The 15,693-nt window shown below is 37.7% G+C and overlaps 1 protein-coding gene across 11 annotated transcripts in view; it reads left to right on the top strand.

Moving 5' to 3' along the window:
• The window catches only part of ZNF385B (zinc finger protein 385B), a 152,656-nt gene extending 137,179 nt beyond the window's left edge, over positions 1-15,477 (top strand). For all 11 annotated transcript variants that reach the window (XM_065068878.1, XM_065068879.1, XM_021289826.2 and 8 more), the window contains 4 exons: positions 9,687-9,932; positions 11,016-11,194; positions 12,293-12,394; positions 14,021-15,477. In XM_065068878.1, coding sequence (XP_064924950.1) covers positions 9,687-9,932; positions 11,016-11,194; positions 12,293-12,394; positions 14,021-14,239 — 746 coding nt within the window. In that variant the 3' untranslated portion in view covers positions 14,240-15,477. The remainder of the gene's footprint in view (positions 1-9,686; positions 9,933-11,015; positions 11,195-12,292; positions 12,395-14,020) is intronic.
• Positions 15,478-15,693: the final 216 nt, after the last annotated feature.

The raw sequence follows: 15,693 nt of genomic DNA, 5'->3' as shown, positions 1-15,693 counted from the left end.
AGGATGTCTGGGCAGAATACAGTATGTTTGTTGTAATCTTTGAATGTTATTTTTCTAAGCATTCCTGCATTGTTGAAATGTTAGAGAGACAGTGCAGTACTAAAGAAAGTTTGCATTCTAGGACCTCTAGAATAAATGTGCTAGAGTCTGCAATGGGAGTATAAAATATTTGCAAAATTAATAATGTCTGTGTCAGAAAAAGATAAGCTTAACCAACAAAAGTCACATTTTTTAGTAACAGAATTTATACTGTATTTCAAACTTTGCCCAAAGTGTATTATAATTTTCCAACTCTTAAATTTTTTCTTTCCAGCCAATATGGACTGGCATAGCTCAGAAAAGATGAAAGGTTAAGGTAGATTTAAAGTCAATTTGCCTAGACATGCAGCAGCAGAACCCAGGAAGACTAAGCTGTTGGATAATCTCACTTTATGGATACTCATAAAGCATCCATCCTGGCTAGTTGTGTGTTGTTATGTGTCCCCTGGTTAGATCCCTTATTTTCAACTGCTGGCAGCATGGCGCTGCTGATCTTGCTGCATTTTATGGACAAACACCTAGTGAAAGTTTTCCCAGCCTTCTATAATAAAGGTATGATGTGTCACTGAGAAATTAGATATTGGAAATGTGCACTAGGAAATTGCTTTTTTTTGTGTTTGTAGATGGGCTGGCTTTCTAACCAGAACTAGTGCACTGCATTTACCACAGTTACCTGTTCACTCTGTTCAGTCTAAAAATTGTTAACAGAGGCAAAAATTTTATTAATCTATTTTCAAATGAGGAAAAGAGAAGTCTTATATAACCTGCATTCTGTAAAAAAAAAAAAAACAAACAAACAAACAAAAAAAAAAAACAGAATTGAAGACAAGCAGGTGAAATCAAGCAGGTGAAATGGAGACACAGCACATTGTTTCGACTGAATATTAGAAGTTTGTTTGCTCCAGACATAGTACAGGCACTCCTGAGTTTTGACTAACAGTGCAGAATCAACTCTTCTTGTTCCTCTTGCTTTTGCACAGAGAAATTGCATTATGTTGAAATATTAAATATGAGATATTTTTAAATATGAACGTCCTTTGTCAATATGTAACAACTTTTGCGCAGTTGCTTTGATATATGCTTTTTTTGTATCCACCAGCATATCTTACCCTGCCCCTGCACAGTGATTGCACCTCTTTTCTTCTTTATCTTGATCAGTAAAATAGATCTAAAACACCAGGTAACCAATCAAAAACAATTTGTCAGGAATCCCCAACTATGCAAGAAATTGACTAAAAATTATAGGTGATATAGTGGAATAAACTCAGACACCCCAGTAACTGGAGCACCTATTGCTCTCTGTTCCATAAGGTGTACAAATGGGCACAGAACTAGATTTTGCAAGGCAAGATTTTACAGCTGCAGAACTGTGTGTACTTCTGCATATTTTTTTTAATTCTCATCAGTCTGCTTTCATAAAAATTAAGCCCATCCAAAATTTCAAAACCAAACCTTTGTAACATTACATCTTTAATCTGATCAGTTGCCAAGTATTTTTGTACTCTAAAAAACCCCGAGAGGTTCCTTTGTAAAAAATTCCCTGGAGTTTTTGGTATGCCAAATCAGGAATAAAAGATCTAAGATATTAAGTATCAAGATCACTGTTGTGCTATAGCCAAACAAGCAATACTTCTGAAATGAAAAAGCTGCTTCAGCTCAGCCCATTGGAAAGTAGTAGTGCAGTTAATCAAATAATCAGTCTGGCTACCAAGTTCACTCAGTATTGCAGAGCCAGCCAGACATTTCCTGAGGTAGCTTCAGTATCTTGAGAAAATACGTTGTAGTTTATTCCAGTACCTATTTGTGTTTGAGATGAAAACCTTTATATTTGTAACTTCCATTTGTTTCTCATCTTTGTATAGAAACAAAATTGGTTTTCTTTAGAACACTTCAAATATATTTATTTCATGTAGCAGCTTTCATTATATAAAACCTAGCCATTTTTCAAATAGGACTGAAGTACAAGGAAAAACATTTTTAAAAAACTAAAGGCAATCAAAGGGTTAATAGATACACTGCGCTGTCTGATTTGCATGTAGGTTTGCAGTGAAATTTTTCTAGAACAGAGCCCTACGGGTTTTTCAGCCTCATTTCTCAGTAGACTGCACAACTGGTGAGAAAGTAGGTATTTTGTCTGACAGCCATTAGAGTCTCATTATTCAGCAAATGTGGAGATAAAACAAAACAGATTTTGAAATCCCTTATCAAACTTAGCTAACTCTGTCTTAATGAATGTCAGGAAATAATCTAATGCTCTTTGTTGGGGTTTTTTTTTTGAGTGATGCTGAGATGCAGGACAGAGTGCTTACAAATGCTGTAAAGGTCGTGACCACTAGTGACTTAATTGCTTTCTTGCCATTTCCTTTATGGCATATATTACTCATAGTGTTCATCTTTTTCTTCATAAAAAGGATAATCAATTGTGCAAGTGCATGCTTTATTCCTTTATAGCAGTGTCAGCCAGCAGAAGATAAAGCTTTCTGTGAAGAACAATGGTTTGAAACTTGCTTTTCTTGTTGGAGCTATTGTCTGCCCTTCTATTCAGTAGTTTTTCTGCTAATATAGTGAAGGAGACCTTTCTCATCCTTCTTTTAATGCAGTCATTGATGCTCTTCTCCCTTCATATCTTATTTCAGGGCAAAGAGAGGTACAGCAACTATTGTTTCCAATATGATCACCTGTGGGTCCTCTCTCTCTGCCTCAGAACTCTGCCCCAGGGTAGATCCCAGAGTTTGTTTAGGCAGTCCGTTAAGAAGTACAGTGTGGCTGAATAAGTTTTCCCCACCTTGCTTTTATTTGTCATGGGTCTTAACATCTCCCTTATTTTTGCCAGGCTTATAACTTCTTTGACGGTGATCTCTCTACTCTTATGGGATTTTTTTGTTTTAAATGCTTGAAATTCTGTTACAATTAGTCCGTGGTACAGATAAAGCTACTGATTTTTCTCTCTCCAATTTCTTCATGTCCTTCACTTTCAAAGCTCTCCATACCTCTGTACATCTTCTGTAATGTAAAAGATGCTGAATTGCACCTACTACCCATCAGCCATTGATACTGGCTTTCCAGATCCTGGCTTTTCCTGGTCCCATTTGTGAAGAGCTCCCTGCCAACAGCTGCCAAACTTACTTCTGTTACTCTCACCTCTGAAAATTTCTCTTTTTCTGTGATGGACAGAAAACCAGAAAAAAGCTTGTGAGAAGTTTGTCTGCCACACCAGTGCCTGTGCTGGTGACCTGTTGTTCTGTCTCTTTTGTGTTTTCATACCTGTCTGTTTACAGCTGTGATCTATGCCCTTAAACTGAAAGTCACTTGGTCTGAGGGCCACCTTATTGTTCTGTCTGCAGAAAGCTTAGAAGAGCAAGGTCAAGTGATAGACTTTAGTAATATCAACTAACTTACTTCGTCAATGGGCATATTTTATAAAGAAGTCTAGGAAGAAAAAGTGTAGTGAGAAATACATGTTACTTCTTAGTTTTATGTCAGATGTGCCAAGTATCTAAAATGTCAAATTTTAATTGAGAATTTTATTTTTCAATAAATAGGGGATTTACTTTGTTTTTATTGATGCCAGATTAGCTACAATGATAAGCTTTTCAGCAAATTTTTTTTGACTGTGTATGGCTGTAACTGATTTTACATTTGCTACACAGTTGATCAGGGAAAGAGCATTTGTACAATAGTCTAACCTGATTGATTTCTTCCCATTCTGTAATCACTGTATGCTTCAAAGGTTGTTTAATACAGCCCAATATTCATAGTCATATTTGGAGCTGCTGAAATTATAGGGAGAATCTGAAAATGGGTTTCACTCAGTACAGATCTGCTGGTTTGGGAGATATGCTTGCTTTACCTCAGTCTCAATTACTCTCAAAAATCAACAGTTCAGACTAATATCAGGTCCCTGTAACACAATTTTGTGAACCCACAGCTATACCATAAGACAGTCTTTGCACCACATTTCTAGTAATCCATAAATAAAACATTAACTCTTCCTTTCAGAAGTCACTTTTGGTTTAGTTATTATATGGAGTGGCATTGTCAGAAATTATTGAAGGTGTTCAGGAGTACCAAGCTGTTCATGTTTTTAAAAGTCCTTCTTTCAGCAGTGACGTGATATTGTAATATACCACTGGAAACAAGACTGTGCCAAAGGATTTGCACCTAACCATGCATCAGTTCTGCTCATTGGTTTCATAGTGTTGATAAACATGCAGTGATTCAGTTATATTAATACTTTACATTATTTTGTTGCTGTGTTTCACCTAATGTAGCTGGTTTAGGCTTGAAATTACATGTCTCTTTCTTCAGGTTTTTCAAGAAGAAAAGGAGGACAAGTATTTGCTATTTTCTTACCTGTATGAAGGATAACCATAATTATCTAGACTGCTGAAAACAGTTTTCTGTTTATACTTTTTTTCTAAGCTGGCAATATGTTCTGTTGTGCGAGCAGGTGGATGAATTATATAAACAAATTTCCCTTTCTAGGCTGGGAGATTAGCAAATAATTCAAAATAACTTTGGTGTAGGGTTGTCTAGAGCAGCTGTTGCCACTTAGCAATGTCTGTGCAGGCAGGCAGGTGTGAAGCCATACTTCTTATCACATGCACACACACAAAATAGATATTATCAGTACTCGAAATATTTTTTCTTCTGTTCTTGTCACAGTAAGAGCAGGTTTATTTATTTATTTATTACATACAGGCAGAAAATATATGTGACAGTTTTGTAAGGGTTATTAGGGTCATAGCAGAACTCCGTATCTAAAAGGTTTTAATGTGTGTTAGAAAGGGCTCCTGCAACTGTATCACATGTATCATCTTTACCTTGGAAAATCTTTTAATTTCAATTGCTTTTTGAACAAGCTGTTACAAAACAGAAGTTGATTGGAAAGTTATGTTTTGTGTATCTTCAATGATAAAAACTGTGCAGATAGGTATGTTGTGGGATATAAGTAGCAATGAGGATTATTATTAGAGAAAAATTTTATCATTTGAATGTCTAGATTTATACATGAGTTTTAGAATTCTCCTTGGTTTTATTTTTATTAATAATCTCAGTTCTGAACTCAGGATCTGAATGTTAAGTTACTGTTCTATTGAAAATAGCGGGTTTATTTTCATCATGAAGTCCAAATTAGAACTTCTGTCTAACATACACTGAAATCACCACTCTCACCCCAAACCAAGAAAAGATATTTCCTAGCTGCAGAAAGCAGTACCTATAGGCACGTCTTAGTATGCTAAGAGATAATTTTAAAATATAACTTTATAATGTACAAATATATGTATGGTATAAAATTGTAAACACTTCACATAAACCACAAAGTAAACCAAGTGAACTCTCATAAAGGTACCTTATAAACCAAATTGCTTAATGGAATGGTTAGGGGGATAAAAAAAACTATATGCTTTTTGCTTTCTGCATGGACTGCATTGATGACTGGACTATGAACTGGGACACGACGTTCACATTCAGTTGTTCACCAGGAAAGAAAATAAGTAGAGAGATTCAGTTTGAGTCTTGGAGGGAAGAAGATTTATAGTAACATTTTTACCCCTTTTTAAGATAGGGCAAGTCCCATTCACTGAACTTGACTAGGATTTCAGCATTAACATGCTGGTCCTATAAATTATCCTATAGCAACTGTAGTGAAAATCCCATGACCTGCAAAGGTAGGTAAATCACTTCAGCTGCTCTTGCATTGACAGCTTGAACCTCTTAACATTTGAACCTGTCAGATGTCATCCTGCGCTATGTCCTCACTTTGGTACGTACAGTTGAAATGAGCCAGTACTAACTAGATAAATGAGTCTTGAATTTTAACATGGTGCTGACACAAACATAAGGCAAACAACCAGAAATATATGAAAACAACTTCAAAGCAAAGTTGAAACAATGTAAGTAGGCGACAAGAGCATTGGTATTACTGAGCCCAAAGCAATACTTAATTAGCTTCCTTTATTTTTTTTCCTCAGGCTCTATTTCAAAATAAATTCAAGCTTCAGTAAGAACTTGAAATGAACCATTGATTTACTTCTCTGGAGTCTTGAGGAAAAGAGAAACTTAATTTAAAGACAGGAATTTAACACAGATGAAATACAATCTTTCTATGTGCAAAAAGAACGTAGTAGGACAAAATGCAACAATATGAATTAGATTTTGAATGAACCTCATGCATGTGAGTTACGATGTGAGCATTTCAACCTGACCCTGACTCAGGCTGAATCCCAGCTGCAGTTTTCTGGGCAGAGGTTGGTGCCGCCGTGGCCTCCTGCTTCCAGCCGTGCTCTGCTGAGCTCTGCAGCAGGAGCTGGCGCATCCTTGGTCCTGGGCAGCAGGGACTCACTCATGCACTTGTTTGGCCTCTGCTCATCTCTCTTGGGCTCCCTGGGCTTGGCCCAGGTAGAAATTAGAGCAAATTTGAGACTGTTCTCAATAATACTTGCCTTCAGAAATAGCAAGAGGACTGTAATCCTACAGCTGCATCTAACCATGCATATGTATTTTATATAGTGATTACAGTTTGGAAGCATGTATGTGCATGCAGGCATTAACAGTTACATTTCTGATTTCTACATGGAGATATTATTTGTTAGATCTGTGCTATAAGTACAAATAAAAGAGTAATCTTCAAGCTTTGTATATACATGCAATTTGCATTTCCTGTGCTTTGCACAGTTGAATACTTGGCATTTCTGTCTCAAACACAAAACTATAAGTAATGATGTTTTGAATTCTGTGGATTTAAAACAATAAGCTGTTATCAAAAACCCATTTGGATAAGTGCAATTTTCTGATTTTAGAAGCCAGAAAAACCCAGTTCTGTCCCCACTGCAGTGACAAATATACACTTAGCTCCATGTACTTTCTGTGGGAGTTAAACTGTATAATAACCTTACAATTATGATTTTTGAAGATGTTCTGCATTAAGCATTTAGGATGGTGGAAGAAAACATTAATTCATAGAGGGGCGTATGTATCTCCTTATACATCCCCATGGACGAAGAGCTTATTTGTGTCAGAAAGCTTTCCAAATGATGGAATTATTATGTGAACTGAGGTTCTTTCCAAAAGCTGCAATACTGGCAAAATCGAGCCCAGCTGGATGCTGGTAACTTCTCTCTAGTTTTCTAGAAGTTTTCTTGTTAGCTTGTTACGCATGGTGTACTCTGGAATTGCTTTGTATTATGAATAGTGAAAACACTGTAAATCTAGGGAATATTTTTAAATTGGCGTACTACATCAGCTGGTGGCCGACTAGGTGAGGAGAAGTGGGAAATGCAATCTGTCATTTTTTCAATCATCTGTTAAATTCAGCAATGGAAAACCATCACTCTGTGATGGTAATTGGTGGCCTGTGTAAAATGGATCTCACTTCGCAGACATTTGATGGCAAACCAAAGAAATAAGAATCTGTTCCCATTTGTTGCAGAGGGTTTGAACAGTGAGGGCGGGGGCTGGAGGCAGGAGTGTGAGCACAGCCTGTGCTGCTCAGGGCAGGGGTCCCCAAGCAGCACACATCTGCTGATGTTCCTGCTGCCCCAGGAGGAGATGATTTATATCTCCAGGAGGTGTTTCAAAAACATGAAATCTTTATTCTTACATTAAAAAATACAAACAAAACAAAACAAAAAAACATGGGAAGCAACATTAAAAAACCTCAAACTAGAAGTGTAGTCTCTGTATATTAACATACAGCTTGCAGTTCTGGAGGCATATTATTCTTTTAAAGCGTGAAACTCAAAATACTGAGGAACTTTCTTTTATTGCACTCAGGTTCAAAATATCCTGTTGTTATACCTTTTGCAGAATGGCATCATATTGCATATTACAAGAAAAACAAGTCTGCTTTCTTGTAATATGAATTCATAAATGGCAGCAATTCAGAGTGTTTCCTTTGTAGATGTTAACACCTCTGAGAATTTTCCATATTGAAAACTCTTTAATTGAAAATGTTAGCAAATGCTATTTATTAAAATTGTTTATTTTATGAAGACTCACAAGCCATATAATATGTTGTAGATTTTTGCAGATGTGACTTATTACTATAGTGACATTAAAATAGAATAGTCTATGAACTATGATTTAACATCAGTTTCTTTTGTCGTATTTTGTCAATCAAAATACCTTCAGAATCTGGTTTTATCATTAATTTGGTCCTAGTAGTAGTCTTCAAATTTGTTCACTTTCAATGTTTAACACAGTTCATATTGTGTAATTTTAAAGGATTTTTATTGCTACTTTAAAAAATAATAATTCTTTTATTAGCATTTTCTTTCTCCTGGTCTTTAGAATCTAAAATTGATGTACTGCAATGTGCTTCTGGGAAATATGCCAACAACTGTGGGCTTTACTTTCAAGATGCCTGTTTGTAGTTCATACGCACTCTCAAGTATTTGTTGCAGGGGGTATAATCCTGTTTTCAGAATTCTTGGTAGCACAGTGTTGGCCTGATACACAGAGTGATGTTAAGACAAAGTCTGGTAGCTGTAAACATAAAGTACAAGGGCTCATATTTAAAGATAACCGAGTGCCCAAAATAAAATCTATTTTTTCAAATCAGTTCAGCACTAAAAATATGCTGTAGGTTTCAACTTGGATATAAGTAGTTTTTAAGAGGCTGCTGTTATGTAGGTTCTGTAGTTGCTTAGATGACAACATTTGATTCATGTGGTTCGGAGTGACAACGTTTCACAGTCTTCTGCAACCATTCTTTATGTCCATTTGATCAAGGTTGCCCATTCCAGCACCTTTGTACTGTCCCCCTCCCACCCTGTGTTCTTTATAAGGTGAGCTTGTCTTACTGCTGGCAACTGGTACGGCCTGTGGTCACAGGGACTGCGGCTGAACAGGTGAAAATGCAACGAGCTCTTGTAGACAACACGTAGGCAAGGAGCATTTGAATATTGGCTCTGGCACAAAGTTCCGCTTTAGGCACAGCTGGGACATTTAATCTCTTGCCTCACGATCGCCATCTGTAAAATGAAGCAATACCTGCCTGCCTGTCTCATAGGAGCACAGATGATTGAGTCATGCTTGTGAAGTGATAGAGGAATGCACTGAGTGCACATTGGAGCCATCTGATCTCTGGATATATGGGGAATTTTTCTTGGAAAATATTAGCAGCTGTGTTCATTTGTGTAGTGCAGTACTATAATCAACTTCTGTAACTCAAATGAGGCATATCAGTGTCAAGATGGTGATGTAGCCTTTGGGCATCCTCCCAGTGACTTTGAGCCATTCTAAAGGGAAATATATTGCTTTCAGAAATATTTTTGTAATCCCCAGTGCAAAGTTTTGCATGTTTCTGAGTGCTCTTCAGTCCTTAATCCTGGCTGCCTTTGGGACTTCTTGGGCTCCTTTCAACTGACCAAACCTTCAGTATGACAGCAACGACAGCTGGCATGAATTTATTGAAGTCATTGGTATTCACTGGTAACCTTAAAAACAGGAACATCACCTCTTTTGGCAAATTACACACATTTCATAGTAGGATTTTAACAAGATTTCAAGGATGCTGCTGTCCTGTATAAAATGAGATGAATTAGGCTCCTGTTGTGTTAGGTTCACTAAAACCACAGGACTATTGCTGTATGAATTTTTTTTGTGTGCAGCATATGATGACATATGTATTTTACTTCTTTTAGAAGATAAAGGGAAAGCAAAACCCAATAGTGCAAGTCAGCAGTCCAGTACAGAAGCAGGTCTTTTTCTTCCCAAACCTGGGGTGGCAGCCGTGGCACCTGTAACACCTGCCTCATCCTCCAAGAGCACGAATGGAGCTCCAAACACAGTTTCTGAGTCAGAAGAGGAAAAAGCCAAAAAACTGCTTTACTGTTCATTATGCAAAGTGGCTGTGAATTCCCTGTCACAACTAGAAGCCCACAATACAGGTAAGTGTGCACATGGTGCAAGTTGGTTGTGTATTATTACTTCAAAAATTCAGTGTAACAGTCTGTTTTTTCTGACACTGTGGTAGCCACATTTCACTGAAGACTCTTTTAGATAAAACCTGCAATGGCAGTTTACAAGAACATCTCCACTAATGACAATTTCATGTGTAATGTTTGCTATTTTATTAAAGCTCACTATGCATTGTTTGAAGTGTCCTTCATGTACTCTGTAAACTTTTAGTTGACAAAATCCCTATAGTTCATGTTACTTGATTCCGTCACACCTCCATAGTGGCAATCATAGTATGATCATAGTGGTTTCTGTAACACTAAGGTTTCTAAAATGTTAGTTCGCTCTCTCTTTCACATTTCATCTCACCATTTCTGGTGTCTGTTTTTTTGCTGGTACAACTTATAGTAATTTTTGTTATTTGACATTTTTGATAATTTTAAGGTGGTCTCCTTAGATTTCCTAGATGTCCCAGAATCTTTTGATTATTGTGACTTAGATATGCTTCCTTTAAAAGGCCACAAGTAGCAACCCCTAATGTGCTCTTGCTGCTCAGTAATGGGCTGGTGATGTAAAGCTTGTTAACAAACCACTGAAGCTGTTTTTGCAGCTGTAATCCATTCTTGAAATGGCCAAAGGAGCCATTTCTTCCAAATCTGAGGATACTTACTGAAGTATTACTGTTCGTAGGCAAGTTTTGAGTGATTGCTGTGGTTCCTCTCCCACTCTTGGCTCAAGTCCTTTCTCATGATTCACCAGCTGTATGGATTTTGGCAGAAGAACAAACAACAAACACATTGGCCATACAGCGACACACTTGCCCCAAGCAGAGAGGCAGTGTTTCAGCACCCATTGTTCCCTTTTTGTACAAACCCTTCTTCCATTGTCTGGCTCCCCTTTACATCGAGTAAGTGAGAACTGCACTGGACAAAACCAGTCATTGTTAATCCTGATCTGTGGTGAACTTTAACCATTCTGTCTTGAAGATAAATGTGTTACAAAAAGTCCCAAGGCTGATAGACATGGTTGTATGTTGCTGATCATTAACTTACCTGTGTCTTTTTGCCCATTAGGCTCCAAGCACAAGACCATGGTCGAGGCTCGAAACGGTGCTGGTCCCATCAAGTCCTACCCTAGACCTGGATCCCGGCTGAAGGTGCAGAACGGCAGTAAAGGCTCAGGACTGCAAAACAAGACATTTCATTGTGAAATCTGTGATGTCCATGTTAATTCAGAAATTCAACTTAAACAGGTAGCTTACATGTATTTGGGGTTCCTTTTGTGGGTTTTAGTTGCATTGCAGTATTGTAGGTGTGATGTAGATCTGTGTGAAGATGTTTTTGCAAAAAGTGAACTTAGTATTTATTTTCTGTCATCCCATAACTACTTCCAAATAGTTCACTATAGGCCAAGCTCACCTGATTGTTTCATCTGGGAGAAAATGGACTTGAGAGTCATAAAGCAGAGTGGGACAAGGTGTCAGTATCAATGAATAACATAGCAGATCTAGTTTAGAACTTTGCTATATCTCAAGAGAGATATTTGAACTCTGGTCCCGCAAATGGAAGAAATTCTGGGTTGAGGTTCCTTGAATTCCTCTTTTGGTGCTGTTTCAGTCTGCTGGGATAGTTTTTGATACTACGTGAGAAGGAGAATGTGACTTGAATCTGTTGGTTTAGGACCACCAGCAGGAGGATAATACTGCAGATATGTCCAAATTGTGTAGAACAATGTTATCATTAGCAGCGTAGCTGTATGAACATGCAGCTCTGTTCTGCCCAAGCCAATTAGCCCTGGGTTCAGAGCTGTGCCAACACAAATACGTTGTTTCTGATACCCAGATGGGAATCTCTGACAGGATGGTGCTGTGTGGATGTGTCCTCTCATTCCCTGTTATTTCAGTTATCTCTAAGATAGTATTAAATTGCATGGTGTAGGCATATCCCTGCGTACTGGTTCTTCCTTCAGCTAATATTGAATTATTTATACAACTGATCAGCAAGACTGAAATTTACCTCCTACTTCTGAATATCCCTATGTCCTAGTGATTACAGCTCTGCCTGGTTCAAAGCTCCTCAAGTGGAAAAAGGAAATACTAACCAAAATATCAATAATTTGTAAAGCCTGTCTCGGATGACAGAACCTGCTGTATTTGATTAGTTTCTGATTCTCTATTTGATGTGCTCCAAATTGTTATGTTTAATTTAGCAAAACTCATTTTTGTTCTGTCTAAAGAACCTACTTTGTCTTACAAACAGGGGCTTAGGCATATCCTGCTGATATATCAATTTCAAACTCAAAACTGAGAAATGTGTATACAGCTAATTAAATGTGAGGATATTTATTTCAGCACATTTCCAGCCGAAGGCATAAGGACAGAGTTGCAGGAAAGCCTATGAAGCCTAAATATAGTCCTTACAACAAATTGCAGCGCAGCCCAAGTATTTTAGCAGTAAGTATTTTTATTTCTCATCACTGTCTATGTGAATTTGTGACCTTGGGGACTCCCACCACACAGAGACAGGAACATGACAGACCTGACGGTTCCACAGCATTTCTTCCCCTGCAGGCTGGGTCTGCACGGGGATCAGATGCAAAGATAGTTTTGTATTCTGTCTGCCCAGTCAAAGGCACGCAGACAGCACTGTGAGTGTTATTTATTGCTAGGAAGAAGGGAATAATCAGTGGAATGGCGAATGAGCCACGTGCCCTGTGGAAAGGTATTGGCTCAGCTGGGCTGGTGCACTTTTCCCAGGAGGCTGCAATGTACATACGCTGTCTTTCTGGGCACCTGAGATAACTCTCAGTTATTACAAATGCAGTCAGGGAAAAGTACGGAAGGTGTTTTGATGTAAAAATACTAATGCTCATTCTCTGCATACAGAAAAACAGAGTGCTGTGTGGATGTATTATGTTGATGCAAAAGAGTTACCAGGTGTTTAGGAGAATTGGTTGCCTGTGTTCTTGGGCTCTGTCTGTCACTGGCTCCCAAAACACCTCTCCTGCCTCTGTGCCCCAGCACGTTCCCCTTTCACACCCACTTACATTTCAAGGAATTCCCCAAGCTGGTTCTGCCAGTCAGCTGCAGCCTGAGTTCAGCCTGACTCTAGCACAGCACAGCTTGTATGTTTATTTGCTCATGACTCAGCCTGTATTTTATTCATTAGGGAAAAGTGCATGCCACCTATGGCACAAAAACAATTTAGAGGTTGGAAAGAGAGAGATGGAAATGTGTGTATGCAAGAGTTAGCACGTGAAAAGCCTTTAAAAGCTGAGATATTAATACATGGTTGTAATTGTATAGAGGCAAATTAAAATGCTGCAGACTTTCTCTAAGTCTCCCCGTTTGATAGGTTCTGCACACACTATTCTTCTTCACTCATGTAATACATCATTTTATAATCTATTGCATAAGGAGAGGCCTCCACTAATAAAAGAAGGATGTATCTTTGCCCACACAAATGTTTCATTGTGGTGCAAACCATTTTCTGTAAGACTGTAGTGTATGTATTTCTGGTTAGCTTTTTCACCACAACCACCAGCAACGATTGTAGATCATAAACTGAGTAACCATTCTTTCAGAAAGAATTCTTTATGGCATTGATCTTAAAAAATATTTATATTTTTAAAAGAGCAGCTCTGCATTGGCAGATGAAAAAACTCACTGGACTAATACTAGTTCCCCATCTTGACCACTCTACTTTTCTTCAATTCATTTTTGCAAGTGGAAAATTTGACTTTTGACATTGAAGTCTTAATCACATGGGGTTTTATTAATATTTTTGCACAGTTATGATTTATATAATTGAATATTGTTCACTTGCATATTGTGCTTTCTTCTAAATGTCAGTGTGACTGCACGTACTCTCAAGAGATTTCTGTATTTTTAAACATAGGATTTGGTTGCTTTAATTGCCTTGGGAGTAAGAAGACAATGTGGGTAAAATTTCTAAGCAGCTGATGTGAGGCTTCTGTGCAAAACCACAGTGTGCCCTTTGTCAGCGTTCATTTTCTCCCTCAGTAAAAGTGGGCGTGGGGAGAACCATATTACATTGCTTTTTTGTGTGTTTTATTCCAGGCAAAACTCGCATTCCAGAAGGACATGATTAAGCCGCTGGCACCTGCTTTCCTTTCATCTCCTCTGGCTGCAGCTGCAGCGGTGTCGTCGGCCCTGTCCCTCCCTCCCCGCCCCACAGCCTCCTTGTTCCAGGCGCCCGCCATCCCCCCAGCTCTCCTCAGGCCAGGCCACGGTCCCATCCGGGCAACACCCGCCTCCATACTTTTTGCACCATACTAATTTATTGATGTAAAAAAGAGATAACTATGGCCAGTAGAAAGGGCAAAAGAAAAGCAGGAAAGGGGTTGAGATTTGTAAACGTCTTTCTCTTTTGAAACGTCATCCAGCATGACACCTCAACCAACCACGCCGTAAAATTCATCATTATTGGTACTGCATTTTGGAGTCTAGACAGCTTTCTTTCTCAGTCTCTCTCTGTATTTCTTTTTTAATCCAAATGCAGAGTGATTTATTAAAAACTTAATTGCTCATAAAATTTATACCATTAAATATTCATGCAGCTGTTATTTTTTTTCTTTCTTCAATGTATATGATGCACCTTGGAATCAAGAAACGTAAAATATTTTCCTGACAGACTTGAAAACTAGGGTCTTCCTCACTCACACTTATGTAAATACTTCTCTGAAAACCAATGGAGTATAATCTAATGTGAGAAAGAAGGTAGATGAACCAAATGTTTGATTATGGATAACATCTCAAAAATGAATTGCGTCCTCTTTTTTTTCAGTGTGCTCTTGTTGACAGGGATTGTGTGCTGTCCTAGGCCCCAGTACTGGTGTATTTTGTGTAGTACTAAAGATGTACCACATGTCTGATTTTAATATTTTTAGTTTATGTGCAAATGTTTGAAAGCAATGCAGCGCTGAAGCTTTTAATTATTTCTTTTGTGTCACACTTTATTTAGAGAACTTAAAAATAGAAAGCCATATAACATATAGTTAAGATTACTACTTGTTTGCTACTTTCATTTAACTTATTTTTGTTGTTTCTTCACTGGTGTTGCTAAACAATGCTTAAAGAGAAAAAAAGCTTTTCAATTGCACATTACCACAGCTCTCATGCATTGTTCAGACGACAATGGATCCATGTATTTGTACGTAAATATCCTTTTTTTCTTCATTTCTAACTAGTTTCCTTTGTAATGATGCTGCATAACGTTGTGGCTCCCTAATGCAATAATGTACAGAATATAAAATATTTATAAATGACCATATTCTCTGTTTACTAAATATATTGCAGTAATGCTCCACCTGTCTTCTTACCTCCCCAGCCCTTTTATAAAGGTGATATCAATATACAGTACTCAGACTGAAGTAATTATGTGATAATGGGGACAAAAGAAGAAAGGGAAAAAAAATAGAACTAACTTTTAGAGCATCTTTATCTGCAATCCATAATAGCAAATGTCTGTGTATTTTTTTAAATGTACCTTTTCAATAAAATAATAAGAAAAAATATATATGCTTCTTGTGTTTATTAATTGGTACAGAAAAAAGAAGCCTAGAACAAACAGATTTTGCTAAAGGAGTCTTCGGGAGCAGGCAAAGCAACAGACTTGCAATGAAGTATAATTACAGAACCTGTGTTTACTTCCCTTGTGTTTTAACGTTTTTCCTTACTACATCCTGTTACAGCCATTGCTGGTGTGTTTTTGCAGTAAGGCTGTAAACATT

This window comes from Columba livia, chromosome 7, assembly GCF_036013475.1.
Source record: "Columba livia isolate bColLiv1 breed racing homer chromosome 7, bColLiv1.pat.W.v2, whole genome shotgun sequence".
In the NCBI taxonomy this organism is placed as follows: Eukaryota; Metazoa; Chordata; class Aves; order Columbiformes; family Columbidae; genus Columba; species Columba livia.
Note: the sequence above shows the minus strand (reverse complement) of the source record. Positions and strands in the feature narration are given on the sequence as shown.